Source organism: Clarias gariepinus, chromosome 7, assembly GCF_024256425.1.
Source record: "Clarias gariepinus isolate MV-2021 ecotype Netherlands chromosome 7, CGAR_prim_01v2, whole genome shotgun sequence".
NCBI lineage: Eukaryota > Metazoa > Chordata > Actinopteri > Siluriformes > Clariidae > Clarias > Clarias gariepinus.
In genome coordinates, this window is record NC_071106.1 from 31658567 (window position 1) to 31677456 (window position 18890).

Sequence of the window (18890 nt, forward strand, 5' to 3'; positions counted from 1 at the left end):
TGCTAAACTTTTCTCCGAGAAGCCATGGGTTTATCCAAGAAAAAATGATCTGATCAAGTTTACATGGCTTATATCGTCCTGTTATTCTATAACGGATTAGTGTTGGTCTACACCGGCCTCGCATTCCCACTGAAAATTCATCAATCATTAAATCATCGAATCATTACTCTGCAGTTTAAATCAGAATCGGCGACGGTTAGCTCCTGTTTCACTCCAAAACAGAAAAACAAGTGACTGTGCCTTGACCCTGTTTTGTGCCTGAGAGTGAGCAAATTTAATTCTAATATTATATCATTTTTATGCACCATCCTATAGATTGTTCTACTATTACGTCTTGTAATCACTAGGAGGTTTGACTAATGATTTACTCCGGTTATATTTAAACTTCTCTTTGCCGCATTATAATTGCTTGCCCTAATTCAAGGCTACTGTTTCCCCAGTCACTGCCGTGCCGGTGTGTACATGTGACATATACTGGTAACTGCGGTGCGAGCAAATATGGATGTACCTGTGTTGTGATTTGCATGAAAGGAGAGTGCCGTGCAGTGATTTGTTTTTTTCTGGTCTGAGGGTGTGCAGTATCTGGTGCCATTATTTATCGAAGACTTTGAGCACAATATGGAGAAAGTGTTCGGATATCTGCAAACGAGATTTGGACCGATACTCTAAGGATGATCAAAGTTTCTTAAAGCGAATCATTACTGATGATTAGACATGGATTTATCACTATGAGCCTGAGAGTAAACAGCAGAAACATCCTCAATCGCCATTTAGGTAAAAGTTAATCATAAGCTGGCAAGTTGGTGCTTACATTTTTTTAAGGCCAGTATTGGAAAATTATCAGGAAAAGGGTTGAACAATCAAAAGCCTGCTGACATATGGACAAAGTGTTTTGAAAAGCAAGGGGATTATGTAAAAAAAAAAAAAAAGCATTCCATTTTATTACAAAATAATAAAATTGATGTGATGTGATCTCACCAGAAAGACTCAGGGAAGACTAAATGTTTAATAGGCCATTGCTGTCAAATGAAGCTCTGCGTGAGCACCATGGCACCAGACATGGGTACAAAATGCAGCATGGCACCTGCAACATTCATGACTCATGTAAAAACTAAAGCATCGAGGAGGTTCCTCAATGTCATTCCTCCCAACACACTTTTCTAGCAATATCACTTTTCACAAGTTGTTTACATTGCCAGCGAGACACCACCGTTAATCAGTATGAGATCTACACACCTACACTGTTCTGTACAGGCAGAAAATAAAATTTTTGTGGCTTTTCGTTATAATTAAATATTTATATAATTCTTGATTCCACCACCACCTAAGGCATTTCTAACGATTTTTATCTTCACTACTGTAAACACTTGAACCTAGGTTTTCAGGAGCTTTAAGGTATACACGCAGCAGTATTAACATTCATGGAAACCCGCCCAAAGGCAAGTAACACAACACAGTGGGGGTGAATGTGTCTCTACAGCCTACGATGATATTTCACACTTCTTTTCCACTCAACAACAAGAAACTCCACCCAGGGTGATTATTCTGTTGCTGTCCCACAATCACTGCAGCCTCGCCTGTTCCTCATATGCGACATTTAGTGGATGCTTTTGTGTGATCAGTTATGTGTTCCTGAGAAGTCAACTCTAGATCTGTTCGCAGGCACAAAACAAGGAAAAGTAGGTGTTTGGCTTAGCGAACACGTACAGAGCTCATTACGAGCACCAACGCTCATCAGCCCTGGAAACCAGCGTTTCATCAGCCCTATTTGCATGGATTACCCACGGTGCCGCAGGGATCGCTGTGATCGTAAAAGAACGCTAGATTACGCAGTCAGATCAGCTTGTAACGAGAAGGACTCATGCAGCCACACGAGCGAACTCTGAGCATGTTTTAAGAAGGAGGGATGAAATATTAATGGGGTATCCCGTTAGCTGCCTTCCCACAGCTCCCTCATGCACACTGTGCACAAACAGATCAGGCTGATCAACAGTACTTTGCTGCATTATTCATAAGCCTGTGACTCAGACTCCAATCCCAATCACTGCTATAAGCAATGACATTGTTTACAGCACAGACAGCCATGACTGCGGCTGTGTGCAAACCCGCCTGAGAAGTCACTTGTGCCTTTGAGCTGCTTGAACCCACGCAGGACTTGTTATATCCATGCACCAATCTCTGATATGGGGTGAAATGGAGCAGATGGATTGCCAATTATGGTTCGTAAAGCACCTATAAGCAAACTGAGAAGAACTTCAGCTAGACATCCTAATGTTCTGACATCTATCACTAGGCAGTGTGAGAAATGGAAATGCCAAGGATAATATCCCGAGGCACGTAATCCGCAACTAAACATTTTAACTGTTCTGGAAACAAAAGGACAGACACCAATTATTCTTCCATGCATGGAAAGATGAATATAAATGAACAAGAGTCAAATTGCTTTTTTGATGGAGTAGAAACTAAACCCAGGATTACTGTGTGGTTATATAGCCAATTTAAATGAGCAAACAAGGCCGAGCAAAACTTCCAGTTACAACAACAGCTCACAACACAAAACACTAAGTAAGTGAAAGCGTGGCAGAGAAGTGTAATACTATAGCACTCTAGCTAGACTATATGGGCAAAAGAAGTAGAGGACCAACTCCATATTAAAGTATTTGGACATAAATTTGGATAAACAATCATTGCAGGTTTGGCCAAATACTTTTGTCTATACAGGTGTATCTAACTTCATTAGAATAGAATTAAAATAAAAAATAAATAATCTATTCAAAAACTGAAACTCATGTATTATATAGATTCATTACACACAGACCAATATATTTCAAGTGTTTATTTCTTTTAATTTTGATTGCTTACAGGAAACCCAAATTTCAGTATCTCAGAATATAAAAAATTTGTAAAAAAGTTACATTTTGGAGACTTATGGTGTCACACTCGTTGAAAGTTGAATCAATGGAAAAAAGTGGTAAAAAAAAAAAGGTGCACAAGCAACAGGGATAACTGCAGCCTTAAGAGAACTGTGCAACGAAGCCCAGTCAAGAATTTGGGGGAGATTCACAAGGAGTGGACAGCAGGTGGAGTCAGTGCTCCAAGAGCCACCATGCACAGACGTATACAGGACATGGGCTACAACTGTTGCATTCCTTGTGTCAAGTGACTCTTGAACCAGAGACAATGTTGGAGGCGTCTTATCTGGGCTGAGGACAAAACGGGCTGGCCTGTTGCTTAGTGGGCCAAAGTCCTCTTTTCAGATGAAAGAAAATTTTGCAATTTATTTGAAAATCAAGGTTCTAGAGTCTGGAGGCAGAGAGGAGAGGCAAGTTGCTTAAGGTCCAGTGTAAAGTTTGCACAGTCAGTGGTGGTTTGGGGAGCCATGTCATCTGCTGTGGTTGGTCCACTGTGTTTTATCAGGTCCAGGGTCAGCACTGCCATCTACCATGAAGTTTTAAAGCCCTTCATGCTCCCCTCTGCTGACCTGCTTTATGGAGAAGCTTATTTCATTTTCCAGCAGGACTTGGCACCTACCCACATAAGGGACTAATATCTGGTTTAAGGACCATGGTATTCCCGTGCTTGATTGGCTCGCCTGAGCTAAACCCCATAGAGAATCTTTGGGGCACTGAGAAGAGGAGGATGCCTGACCCCAGACCCAACAGCACAGAAGAGATGTAGGCTGCAATTAAAGCAACATGGGCTTCCATAACAACCCAGCAGTGACACAGACTGATCGCCTCCATGCCACGCCACATTGTTGCAGTAATTCATGCAAAGGGACCCCCTGACCAAGTATTGAGTGCTGTACATGTTTGTACATTTAAGTAGTCCAACATTTCTGTGCTAATTTTTTTTTTTATTGGTCCTAAATAATATTCAAATTTTCTGAGACTTGAAATGTATCAGTCTGTGTGTGGTTGTTTTTTTGGCTGCTCCCAGCAAGGGGTCGCCACAGTGGACCATCCAGTCCGCACATACCAGCTTGGCACAGGTTTTTATGCCGGATGCCCTTCCTAAAGCAATCCTCCCATTTTTTATCCAGGTTTGGGACCGGCACTGCATCCAGTGGCTGGGGTTTGAGCACTGGCTGGAAATCGAACCTGGGCCTTTTGCATGGCAGACGAGAAACCTACCTCTGTAATAATATATAATATATAAGTTTCACTTTTTGAATTGAACTACTGAAATAAATAAACTTTTCGACGATTTTCTAATTTATTGAAATAGTGTATAGTGCATGTTAGCACCATATCCAGCTATCTACTAAACTGACCAGCACTTTGATATCATATCTGTGAATGTCACTTCATAAATAAATCTAATTAAGAAGATTAATTAGAAGTTAACGAATCCTCCAAATTCAATTATTGAAAGCGTTTCTTAATTCCTATTGTAACTTACTTGGCTACTGGGCATATGCATGAATTTGGAATGAAACATTTTACTGGAGGTTTTTTAGGGATGGCAATAAGCCAGCATTAGAGGTTTCAATAAAAAGGCAGACATCCAGTAATATCCGTTTAGATATAGACATGCTGAATCTACATGAATGCGCTCAAATCGACTACATAGTAAGTTCCAGGAAGACATTATATTGCTTTTTTAAATATCAGCACTTTCCTAATCCCCGTTTGTCTATGAAACTCATTGTGGACTGGACTCTTGATACATTCAAACATGCACACCATTGTGTTTTAAGAAAATTCCAAAGATATCCACTATAGGAAACAGCTATGATTCATGATTCATAAGTTCATGTCACTTCATGTTGATGCGTTTTTAAAATGGCGGCGTTCGTGCAAGTTCTGTCTGTAGTACTGTATCTGCTAAATATAATTAAATCATAGTTTTTCTTTTTTTTTTTTGTAGTTTAGCAACACATCTGAGGGAAATGTTGATGTTTTCTGGTAATCTTGTCTTGTTTCTGCTGTTACTATGCCGCTATATGGGAGTGTATACAAGCTAGCTTAATTGCTAGTCATTAGCTTAGCTTAAGCTTGGGGTTCATTTACCAGTTATACAGCAACATATTATGACTTTATCCATTTAAATTGCAAATTATGTGTTTGTTAAAAGCACAAATCATTAAGTTCCACTGAAAGCAGATGTTATATGTTCTAATTTAACTTAATGTTTAGCAGCATGACTAAGCAACTTCCTTTTGGAATCATCAAAATCTTGTAAAGACTGTTGGATGCACGTATCTGTTTGCCTTAAAATAGCTTTACTCTAATAAAGAACAAATTGTGTAGCTTTATATCTTTCCAAAAGTAGGTGCAAAATCGGTACAAAAGAATGAACAGCATTATCAGAACTATGTAAACAGTACAAGGTTATTAGTGGAAAAATGGCACTGACTATATTCTGAGGAATTACACAAGGCAGTGAAGTAACACTTATGTAACCCACCATGGCATGTTGTTAAAGTCCCTTTTGTCCGCTGGCGGTTTTCTCCAAAGACCGCAGCTAGGATCTGATCTTATTTAAGATTTTTCATTACGTTTTATTTTAAATGATCGCTATAAACGAGATTTTCTGAATTACATCAGGTTTAAAAGCTTAGCGAGTGTTGCACTTGAATAAAAGTAGAATTTCTCTCGGTGTTCTCCAGGTGCGAAACATGTTGTGCTGCTGACCTGAGGTGTCGATGCTAATGAGGGGGGAAATGCAGACAGTTCTCGTTCGACTCGCCTGCTTAGAGACAGGCAGTGAAGCACTAGAGCCCAAAATACAAGACAAACACCTACACACAGCAATACCAAGACATCGACTTGAAGTGCCACAGAACACCTATGTAAAACAACAGTGTGGTAAAGCAAGGAGGTCTGCAAATTACAAAAAAATTGCATAAATTGTAAGAATGTCTAAAGCAGAATTAGTGCTATCTATAACAAAAATGTCATTCGCAAAAAAAATCGCTCAAGGATTTTACAGTCAGAACACACTTTTTGTTGCGCAGCAACAAAAAAAATCAGTCTGGACAAGTTTCTGCACCCTTTCAGGTACAGTAGGTTATCTACCATTTTAGAAAGTTCCACCTTTTGTACCAGCATTTAGTACCAGCCTGTTTTAGAAGAGTTTATTTGAATGCATTTTAGCTTTAGGGCTTCCAACTGCCCCGGTCTTTATGAGATCATAAATCTGAATTGCAGTGATGCCACAGCTATCTTTGGCAAGAGTCATAAAGTGCACAGAACTCTTTGCATAAGAAGGACAGATTTATTCTTCCCTCTGTTGATTAAAGCGAGACTATCCAATGTTGACAGCTGTGGAAACTTTTCCTAGCATTTCTTTCCCCTTTCTATATCAAATAAACATACTCCATATTACATATTTGTCAGGTAAGAATGCCTAGGAGGATCGAGTGCCTTCAATCTTTAACAGGTCGCAATCTATCTGTCAAGAAAACTTAAAAATAGAATCAAGCAATTTTACCATTTTAAACATTATCCAATTAATAGTTGGACAGTTGGGTTGTTGCTCTATTTTAAACTATACCTGTCCTCATTTTGCTCTGCTTCTGCATATAAGTGGAAAGGAAATAATATCTGACCCATATTCCCACAAGGAAGAGAAATATTATTTCCCTTGGTCCCTGGTGGTACAAAAAGTGTGTCTTCATTTCAAGGATAAAAGAAAAGAAAAATTGCAGTATATGGCTAACACTAAAGTGTATACAATGGTGGCCAAAAGTACTAAGACAACACATGCCAGGTTTTATAGTTCTCTCTGTGCACAAAATGGGTGACAACACTAATTACTTCCTTACTTATCTGAATGAATTAGAATCAGCTGGTTTAGTTGGATGGAACAAATATGTGGCAAGACTTTTTCTTCTTCCAAAGCTGGGACGTCCACGTCTGCACAAAGGATGGCAATAACTAGGGAATTCTCAAGTGGATTGCGAATCTCTTGGCAAATTTCTGTATATGAAGCAATCAAGCAGGCATGGATTGAGCGAGTGACACCAGAGTATTGCTGATGTCTTTTTGACTCTATGCACAGCCAGAATCAGCAAGTTGGGAGGAATAAAGGATTTCATAATAAATACTGATTGTTGTATAGCCATTTCCTAACATAAAATAAGTTATTTTACTGATAATTTCAATAAAACATTGAATTGTCTCAAAACTTTTGGCCACCACTCTTATACAACATGTTACCAAATGTTGGTCTATTTGTGCACCTGCTTCAAAACCTCATGCTTGAGCACCTATGGACCAATGCGTCACTGAACTACACTAGTTTCCAAGGTCGCGTTTACAGAAAGTATAATTTTTTTTTCCTCCCATCTTTAAAAAACCTCCTGAGGAGTGAAAGGATAGATTTTTCCGTTTCTGTATGACTGGGCTAAAGCAATCTTTCTTACTTCTATTCTTTAATGCCAGAAGTTTTTACTTTCTTCCTTTAGGCTAACAAGATTGTATTTACTGTGGTGACATTTCTTGGCAGCTCTCTCAGTCCAGGGAGCCAACACCTTAGTTAGAATGAAATCGCATTTAAATGCACCAGAGATCTACAAATCTAATCTAAACGGTAATCTCTCAACCAAAGATATATTATAAGTGACAATACATTCAAATGATTTATTTACTTAATCTGCTAATAGCACTTTCCCCAGCACGTATCTGGTGCCGGTTTAGTGTTGGCGCGGTTGTGCAGATGTCAGTGTCTAACCTTTACTTAGTCTTTCATCACAGTTCTTAGACAGCTGGACTGTAACCAAGGAACAGGAGCTGCTTAAGCTTGGAGGGGGTTTCGTTTTGAACTCATGCAGTTCAGGTTACTTAAGAAGACATAGACATCACCAAATGCTGGGTTTCCTCCCTTGAGATGCCATCCTGGTCCATTACCAGAGCCACCTTTAAAAGATTATATATTTTCTGGCAAAGTCTAAAGTCTGGCCTTTCTTTTTTTTAGAGTTACCAATAGTTTGCATCATAAGATAACCCTCTGTCATTACCTTTATGGTGGCTTAAATTAATTGTAGACTGACAATGACACTTCATTGTTCTTGATTTGGGCATCTGTTGAGAAGGGTTTTTCGTTACTAATTCTCAATCATCCACTTTAGTTGCCTTCTGTGGCATTCAAGGCCTTTTAGTGTTTCTGAGCTCACTTCTGCATTCCTTCTTGATAAAGATGTACCAAATTTGTGATTTGCCAGGTCTTTTTCTTACCCTGATGATGGTCTCCTTCACTTGCATTAACACCTCTTTGGACCGCATGTTGAGAGTTCCCATGAACAGCTACCAGATGCAAATTAAACACTTGGAATCAAATCCAGACCTCAGACCACACCTGACAGTGAAACTGCTTATTTGTCAGTTATCCGATTACCTTAGTGAAAATTGAGGGATTTGACATTGTACATCAGAGCCATTGAGGGTAACGGGCCTTGCTCAAGGGCCCAACAGGGACAACTTGGTGGTCATGGGATTTGAACCTGGGACCTTCCGAACCGTAGTCCAATACATAAACCACAGAGCTATCTCTGACCAAGTAATCTCTTTCTAGAGTAAGTCTTCCCCTTTTTTTTTTTTTTACAGTATGTGTTAAATAATGCTTAATCCTGTATACAGGGTTGTGGGGCACCTGAAGCCTATCCCTGGTGACTTAGGGCACGAGGCAGGGTACACCCTGGACAGAGTGCCAATCTATTACAGGGCACACATATACTCGCACACTACAGGCAACTTTTGGAATGTGGGAGGAAACTGGAGTATCTGGTGAAATTTACATGCATTATAAGGAGTGCAACTGCAGTAATTACAGCTCAACAGTAATTACAGACTTAAGCACTATCAAGTGGTATGGACAGTTTAATAAATTATCATCACAATATGTCATGCATGCTTATGAAATGTATGTTTTTAGGCTGTGAATTCACTGAAAAAAAAAACGATTTGATGCCGATATTAAACGTTATTAGACATCTTTAATAACAGTGACACTGTCAGAGTAATCAGCAAAGAGAGTTTGAATCAGCCTTAATAAGTGTCTTCATTTATGTCAAGAACCAGATTTTTGCTTATTGCTAAAACTATGAACAACATTTGTCCCTTGCATTTATGTTACATCGCATTACATTTGACAGCAATGCCACAGCCCGTGTTTGCTACCCGTCTGATATTTTAGTCTTAAAGATAGACAGGTCTATTTATACCTTCTGTGGTGAGAACCACATGCAGGTGATTTTAATCTGAAAGGGCAGGTCAGAGAATGTAAAGTACCTGCATAAGCCAGTTCTGACTTTCCCAGAGAAATGCTGATGCAACTTCTGAACTTAAGCGAGGAACCCTTTGGCATGGTGCAGTAAATAGAACTTTGAGTATTATAGGTAAGTAATGTTCTTCTGGTATGTCCTTCTCTTTCTATTGGTACCATGTACAGTACCAGCACTTTTCGCTTTTCTTTTCTCTGCAATTGTTTCCTAGAACGTGCATATTTACATGATTATTGTTAATCTCTAGACTGTTTTGTCACATATACATTACAACACAGTGAAATTATTTTTTTTCTCCTTTTTTTGTGCATATAACAGCTTGTTAGGAAGATGGGGTCAGAGCACAAGGTTGGCACCCATATCATGGACCCCTGGAGCAGAAAATGTTAAGGGCCTTATTCAGGGGGCTTGGGCTTGGAACTCAGGACCTTCTGATCGGTAACCAAGAGCCTTAACTTTGTCTAGTACGGTTTTGTATAGAAGCTGCAATCATACTAGACTTAGGTTACTACTAAATCTTTTAAAACCTCCCAAATACACTAAATACAAAAAGAACTGACATGAAAAATCAAGTTGGAACCTCTAGTAATGACTCAAGAACAGCAAAACATAAGCAAGCTTCTGAATTCTGACAAGCTTGAAGAGCTGAAAGGGGCATTCGAGAGATGAGATCCTACCACCAAAATGGATCGAATGTACATAGTGACCGAAAAGAATGACGTAAAAGAGCAGGGCACCTAGAATCACGAAAATAGGATGCATGATACTTAATAAGGGTTTTGAATATCACTGAACAAAATAAGTATTATTTATAATACTTATAAAATAATAAGTTATTGAACTGCTATCATTTATTAAATTATGCTTCAGTTAATTATTAGTCTTGACTAAAATATACGGTATAAACCCTACACCTTCCATAAAGTTATAAACAAATCTCATGCAGAAGCCGCATTTTTGTGGGTTACTGGAACCTTAAATAGTAGCATCTGGTGCTGTAGTACAGCCTCCTAGTGTTTCCAGGAGTGGGAAAGTCAGTCACGCAACATATGTCCCGAACAACATCAAGAAAGGACAGTTCTGTCAGCTTTATATAAATGCACTTTTAGCAAGAAAACCCACCTAATAACTTTATCATCTGAAACATTACTTTGTCTAATTAGTAAACTGCTTTTAAAAGTCATTCTGAATTGCCTCCGAAACCGGCTAATGTGTACTACAAAACTAACTTGCTCAATGCTGAATCCCAAATCCCTATCTAACCCCTGATCAAGGGCACTACTTGGTGTATGAAATAAGTGATTGACACTCACTCACTCACCTTCTATACCACTTTATCCTGTATTTCACTTTATTCTGTCCAGGGTACACCCTGGACAGGGTGCCAATCCATCGCAGGGCACACACACATACACACACTAATTCACACACTGAACGCCAATTAGCTTAACCTGCATATCTTTGGACTGTGGGAGGAAACCTGAGTACCCGGAGGAAACCCACCAAGCACGGGAAGAACATGCACACTTCATACACACAGAGACGGGAATCGAGCCTGGCCGGGAATCGAACCCGGACCCTGGAGGTGCAAAGCGACTGTGATTGACACTTGTTGGTTAAATAAAAAATAAATTTAAAAAAGTCATAATTGGTTGATAATCAATGGTTTGTGGGACTGTTGTATAAAAGCAATATCACATTCTGTTATTCAGTACACATGCTGTTGTACTAAATATCACCTTATCATCTAATATTGCTTAACCAACAAGTTAACATTTTATTAACAAAACTATTGGCAAATTTCTGTAGTAACAGCAACTCTACTTTATACCGCCCTGTCATAGATTATCTTCCTATAACAGCATACCACATGGTATTTTATTCCTTACATCTCTCATGTATGTTATCTAGTGATACAGTATCTCCGTCCAAATCCTTTGTATATATCATAATGGATTAATCCATACTGGCCTCTAGGGAGCATCAAGACCTAATGCACAGGGTGCGTTTGTGTTCGCCCACCAGCATACACTAAATGACTCAGCATCACAAGCCGGTGCAGTCACCTTGCCTGAGAGAAGAGCTCGCAATAACATCAAACCACCAGTAAAACCTCCAACTAGAACATTAGCAAGTGATCAAACGGTGCATGTGTTCGGAATATGAATGTGTCAGGGCTCAAAGCGATGCTTCTGAACAGAATGGCAACAGTCTGTGTGTAGAGGCATCTATCAAGTTTTTTTTTCAACATAAATTTGTGTTCAGATGATTTTTTTATTATTTGTATTTAATTTTTTTTTGTTTTGATTTGTTTCCACACTTCAAGCCAAATAGATTTGATTTCCTTTGATGACAGCTCCCTGTCTGGCTTTGGCAGCCTCAGCAGCCTAGGTGGCCATTTCCTTCGTTAAATAATGCAATAAAGAGGAAGCAAGCACTCTAGAAGAGTTATTCTGGCTTCCAAATGTAAATACAGTACTAAAATAAAAATTATAATCTTATAATATTTATGTATCCTAACGCCATAAAAGGACATCTTGCACCTTCAGGGTCCGGGTTCGAATCCCACCTCTGGTCTGAGTGGAGAGGGTTTGCATCTTCTCCCCGTGCTTGGTGGGTTTCCTCCAGGTACTCCAGTTTTCTCCCACAATCCAAAGACATGCAGATTAGGCTAATTGATGTTTTCAAATTGCTCTTGGTGTGTGAATGTGAGTGTGATTGTGTGTGCCCTCGATGGATTGGCACACCATCCAGGGTGTACCCCGCTTTGTGCCATAAGTCTCCTGAAATAGGCTCCAGACCCACATGATCCTGTATACAGGATAAAGTGGTATAGATGATGAGTGAGTGAGTGAATGAGGCCATAAAAAGGTGTTTGGAGGTATACAATTTTGTTATAAAGAAAAAAAAAATTGCCGTATATGCTTTAATTGCAATAACTAGTACTGCTACTACTGTAAAGCATACTTAAAACATAATTCCACAACATATTATATTTAAGTATTAAGTATCTTAATTAACTGTCATGAAAAAAAACACATACAGCATTTCTTAAATAATAATTCATAATCCTCATAATCCTCTGATGTTTTCTCTCTCTCTCTCTTTCTGTGGCGTATGGAGCTGTTATGTTATAATACAGTACTGTACAGTAGGGTCTGTTCTGAGTGGAGCCCCACAGAGACGCTCTGCCATCTGCGAACCTGGCACCGGCTGCCCTACGCACTCTCCCAACCAGCACTGCCTATAGGGGGAAAGAGAGAGGACTCTCATCTCCACTTCCCCCATTTATACATCAATTCATCATGCTCACAGCACAGAAATTTTAAAGCATGATGATTTCCATTTATTTATTTATTTATCTATCTTTGCTTTCCTATGATTGGGTTCCTGGGATGTTGATAAGGCCCTGCCCATGAAGGGAAAGGTATAACGCTATCTGCTTTCTCCAGAGGGAAGGGGAAAAGGACGGGGGTTGTTAGAATATGTCTATCTCTTAAATCCTGTTTAATCTGGTCGTTCCTAATTACCCAGCATAGCAAAGGATTTAAAAAGGTTTTTAAAAATCATATTTAAACAATTCTACAGAATCTACACAGAGTCAAAGTGCAATGAACGGAGTCCTTTGGCTTCATAAAAAAAAGCAGAGTAATTGTTCATCACAGAGGTCTCTAGTGATCGCTCAGGCCTAGTATATGAGTCCAATATGAACTCATCTTCACCATCTCAGCATAATCGCAATCCATGAAACGATGCCGATTTTCCGTGTCAGCGGAATGCGTGCATGATAAGTCCACTGTTTTGCAGCCATTTCCTGTCCTGGCTACACACAGACACACAAACCCACAGCTCAACTGTAAAAAAAATTGCAGTGTAGAGAAGAAACAAAAAAACACTATAATTTGTCTCATAAGTAATATGCAGAAAGATTTCATTTAGCTTGGAGGCTGCTGATGCAACATCCAAAACGGTATTGCACCAAACCCCAAGTTATTCATTCAGTCCTGATTTGCAAAATATTATGCATCTACTCTGCCAGGCAACAAGACAGCCAACTACAAGTGATTTGGCTGCCATAAGCCTTCAATCAACTTGAAGTTTATCTGCACTAGCCTTACCAGCTGTTCTGCCATGTCCCACTGTTATGAGGATTCCCTTTGGCTTTTTCCCTTTCTCAGGGTCGCCACATCGAATCAAACCGATCCGCAAGGTATTGGCACAGGTTTTACACTGTATGCCCTTCCTGCAACAATCCACCCACTTCTGCCCTGGCTCTGGGTGGCTGGGTATTATATGTCGGCATAGGGCCTTGCCCAAAGGCCAACAGGGGTAACCCGACAGTGGCAGGGATCGAACCCCCAACCCTCAGACCAGCAATCCAGAGCTGCAACCACCTGATACATCATTGCCCCAGACCATGGTACTACAATGGTTTTTGTAGGTACAGGTTTATTGATTCATGACTGTTCGTCAGTGGCAGAGAAACTACACAAATCCTGTACTGGAGTAAAAGTCTAGATTCCCGAGGTAAAATATTACTCAAGTAAAAGTAAAAGTCCTTCATTCAAAATTCTATTAGAGCAAAAGTACAAATGTATTTACCTTATCAAAAGTAATGAGTTTGTATTAGCTTACAATTGCCATAAAGTCATAATAAAAGTCTCGCTCTCTCTCCCTCTCTTCTCTAATCATGTAGCAGGTGTTCGAAATCAGAAGTGGAGGCGAATGCAGAAAGTGACGAAACAGCACATTCGCAGTCTGGAAAGAGATAGCGAGAGCGCTCTGTTTTCTGACTGCGAACATGCTGTTTTTTCACTTTCTGCAACCATCTCCACTTCTGAGTTCAAACAAGTGCCACATGATTAAGGGAAGAAAAAAAAATCATGCAATTACGCAATAAAGTGGCGATGTTACTGCTTTAAATACTATGCACCACTCTGGTTATGTAATGCAACACAATGCAGAAATGTAGTGAAGTAGAAAGTGCAAATACATTTATTGTGGGATGTATAAAAGTAAAAAGTATTCACTAATAAAAGTAGTTTTTTTTAAGATACATGCAATATGTACTTTGTACTCTGCTGTTGGTGCTGAGTTTGGCTTTAATATTAAAGCATTGGACTGCGTACATGTATTTGGCTTTAATATTTGGCTTACATGATCGAAATGTGATATTTTTACTATATGAAAACCAGTGTTGGGTGTAGCGTTAGAGTACTTGGATTACTTTATCTGTTCTGAGTAATCTGCCATTTAAGCACTTAGTTATGTAGTTATATTTTCAAAAATGTGAGCCAGACAGCAGTCATTCCGTTAGTGTGTGTGTGTGATAGTCGTCCTACAAGCTCCGCCCCCAACAACCCACCCCCTCTGTTATTCCTGCTGTTATACCCCTATCTCACTTATGCTGTTTGACTCCGGGTGAGAAGCGGTGTTAGGCACCATGAGCCGCCACGAGTGACCGCCCGACGTTCTGTAGGGTCAGCGAGCTTGGAAGCGTTATCACAGCGCCAAAACTCGCAATGAATCATAATGAACCGTACTTACGGCCACTGCGCGAAATCGCGTAGGTGAGATAGGGGTTTTAGTAGTTAACAGGTTATGAGCCAAACGTTAAGTGATGATGGGAAAATAATTATAAAGGTCTTGACTAAAACAACATGCATGAGGAATCACAAAGGAATGGAGAAGTACTCTAACTTTTATCAGAAAGTAACGCTGTAATGCAACTGATTACTTTTTTAATGACAGTAATTTTGTAATGTAATTACTTACTTTAAAAAGTAACATCCCCCAACAATGATAAAAAAAACTGCATTTTTTATGATCTTAACTATGTCTCTCAATCAAAGGTCTAGATCTAAAAATCTGGTTAGCTTCCAAAAAATGCTATGAAATTAAGAACAATTTTTACATTTTAATCCAATTTTACAGAAAATTTTACCACCTAAATTTGGATCAATTCTACCCCTTGGAAAAACAACATTACCTAATACCTTAAGTTTCTTTGCCGCGTACCCTGTGCAGGGTTGCAAGGGGCCCTGGATCCAGCCGATCCCAGAGAACAAGGTGGAAGACACCCTGGATGGGGTGCCCGCACCACACTACGGCCAATCAACACATGTCTACAGACTGTAGGAGGAAACCAAAGTACTTGAATAAAACCCACAAAGCAGAGGGAGAACATGCAAACTCATGTGGTGAGATTTGAAAGTGTGCGAGACAACAATGCTAAGTGCTGAGAAATGAGTATTCACCTTATTCAAACGTATTATCATATCCTGAGGTAAAAGTCACTCATGGCATTTAAACACGAGCCTTGTTATCATCTCCTCACTCCACTGATCTCTCCTGATGCTAACACCGTTGAGGAAATGCTGTAAATGCTGATTCATTCGTTTTTTTTTTCTCCGTTAACAAATTTTGATTTAAACATTTTAAATCCTTGTTTGCTGTCGTGTGTACAGAATGTGTAAGCACTCCACTGTTTTGATGATAATGATGCGACTTTGCAGGAGCACTGCAGACATTTTGAGAGCTGCCATCTCAGCTTGTAGTATCTGAGTTCTTGACTTTCTATATGGAACCCTCTCGAATAAGGAAAACTCCCCGAGTGTTCTTTGAACAGTTATGAATTGCAAAACACTTTGCTGTCGGGTTCCACACAAAATCAAATGCATGGCCAGGAATGATAGTTTAAAGTACTTTGATGGTAAATTGATGCCACTGGTAATAAATCGGTATGAATCAAAAATAATTTGATCTCAATTTTCAAAGCATAACTGCATTATTTGTAGTGATATCTTGATTTGATGCTCGAAAACCTCACAGAAGCGCTCTCTGATTAACTTCTGTCAAAAAGCCCTAACTACCTCAGATGATGATGATGCTGTTTAGCCTTCCTCATGAATCCATTCAGGAAGATAAACATATTTCATCAGCCATGATTTCTCTTTTGTATGTCTGCAAAGTCTCGGAGGCTGATTAATACTAGACCCAGCAAAACTCATAGCTACTGCATAGCCTGACAAATGTACCTGTAACCCAGATACAAAGGCTTCCTAGCCCTGCTCCCTCCTGAGACTGTGTTTTAATAAGGATTGCAAATAGACCATTCATCTTCTGTTACAGTTCAGTCAGAATCAGGGAACAACAGGGAAATTTCAGTGTGCCGTTTCTTTTCTAGAACATCTCTCTCTATTTTTATTTTTTCATTTACTTCTGTGTAGCTGTTTAATAATAAGTCATTGCCTTACAGAGACATCAGGTCTTTGAGTCATGCCAAAATTTCCCTACACACAAATCCTACACCTCGTGCCCAGACCCCTCTAGACACCCCCCCCATGACCCTATAAAGCGGTATAGACCATGACGATGCCAAATCCTACACTCACTTCCAGTCATTCTGCTTTTGTACTAATCACAGATTACCAGTCTCACCAGTCTGTTTAAGGTTTATCAGAGGTTTTATGGGTGCGTCTCAATACAACCATGTTGCCTTAGATGTGTTTCATAATTACTGCTTGGCTGCTTTTGTTAAAAAGCTGTGCTAACTTCAGAAGTTGTTGTGGTTACTGTGTGTTGAACATATAAAAGGACAACCGGTCCTTTTACTGTCAACAAACAGCTTTATATGTCCAACTTTCTCTGTCTGTTTCTCTCTCTCTCTCTCTCTTTCTTTCACAGACACCAACAAAAGCAGCATCTGTATTGACTCAGCCTGGCAGGACTAACAGCAGGCTATTCTATCAAAACCCCCTCCCTCTCCCTCCACCATAGACACGAGCATCGGTGACCGCTCCACCCGAGCACGACTGCTGATGCTGACAGAACCACAAGCTGAAAAATATCTCTGTGTGCGCACACAGGTTTAAGGTCCTGCATGCAATCATAAACACAATATAACCTGAACTACACAGCCCATGTTAGACATGCTGACCCAAATCTGGATTTTTTTTTTTTGCTTTTAAGACCATTTCAACCCAACATGGTGGACTGATGGAATATTTCCTTCAAACATCCGAACAGATATAAGCCAACATGGCTTTTTTTCCCCGTCATTTTCCGTTTTCTGCACCTACGAGACATTCACAACCTTGATGTTCCCTTGTGTGTGCAGGTTCACATCAGGTTGCGAGATGACAAACAAAGGAACGTGATCAGCTGATGAGAAATCATAGGCATGATGGCAAATCAGGGACGGCGCTGGAACACGAAGTACTCCGTTATCTCTTTCTGTTGTGTTGACCACAAGCCACTGTGATGCTACCGTGGGAGACCACCAGGGATGCTCCAGGCTGCAAAACACCAGACTCTCCTTCCTCTCTCTCTCTCTCTCTGTATGTGAGTGGTCATAACCTAAATGTGGCCATTCCTATGACCCTTAAAGAAGCTAGAAAGTGTTTTTTTTTGGTCTTTTTATAATTGTGTGCATCTTCTAATTCACTGATTTGAGTAACCATCCCTAATAACAATCTTTTATCTGAATAAAATACAAACATCTATTTAGCCTCAGATATTAGAAATATGACCAGATCCTAAAGCTATATATATATATATATATATATATATATATATATATATATATATTTCTTTTTTTTTATTATTTCTTTTATTTTTTTACACGAATGAGATATTTCGTGGATAATGCCTCAGTTTATTCACATTCCAAAATACACAATCTTGCTCAGTGTGCCGAGTAAAGAGCAAACTGCTAGGAGGAGGAGGAGATCCTCACAGGGACCGACCTGTCAGACTGTCGTAACACTCGATCTCGGTGCTCCTGACGGCGCGCCGCTGCTCCTCGGAGAGCTGTTCGGCGGAGGCCCGGCTCAGCAGCTCCACGTCCCCGCCGCCGCCGCCGCCGACTCCTCCCCCGCCTCCTCCCGCCGCCACCTGCACGCCTTTCAGCTGCAGCAGCGCGCGGTGGTACTTGCCGATAGCCTCGCGGAATTTCTTCTCCTTGTAGCAGCGGTGACCCTCCAGCTTGAAGTCGATCGCCTTTTGGATTTTGGACTCCATCTCCGCGCTTCGTGCTCCGGGTCCTCCACCACCACCACCACCACCACCACCTCCTCCTCCGCTGCTTCCTCCGTCTCCACCCGCGGCCTGGCTCCGCTTTACAGGCTGGAGCAGCGTGCTGTGCATAAAGGACGCGGGGCGCCGAGAACGCAGAGCTCGCACCGAAATAAAAGAAAAATCCTTAACAATCAAATCAGAGCGCGTCCAAAATTTAACTTAAATAATTTTTAAAAAAAAACACGAACTCGACATTTCCTTTCTATTTTTTTCTTCTTCTTCTTCTGTTAATCGTGTTATTCTCCCTGCACTGTTATTTCCTGATGAGGGTGACGGACGCCTTGTGCGACTCCTGAGCTCAGCGCATCTCTCTCTCTCTCTCTCTCTCTCTCTCAGCTTCAGCACCACGAACAGACGCCTAAGCCGCGTGGCATGATGGGAAACCAAAGAGGGCGAGCTGCTGATGATGCATCACGATCACGTTTCGGAAGCACGCTCGCTATTAACACTCTGACAGCCAGGGAATGAATAAATAAATAAATAAATAAATAAATAAATAAACAGAAATTACAAAAAATAAATAAATAAACAAAACATGCACAGGGATGTAGTTAGGATGATGCCTGGTCAATCATATAGCATGAAA

At 40.2% G+C, this 18890-nt stretch overlaps 1 protein-coding gene across 1 annotated transcript in view; it reads right to left on the reverse strand.

Annotated features, from left to right (window-relative positions):
- Positions 1-18611, reverse strand: part of ttc9b (tetratricopeptide repeat domain 9B) — a 35292-nt gene extending 16681 nt beyond the window's left edge. The window contains exon 1 of the mRNA XM_053500700.1: positions 17974-18611. Coding sequence (XP_053356675.1) covers positions 17974-18373 — 400 coding nt within the window. The 5' untranslated portion in view covers positions 18374-18611. The remainder of the gene's footprint in view (positions 1-17973) is intronic.
- Between the last annotated feature and the right edge of the window lie 279 nt (positions 18612-18890).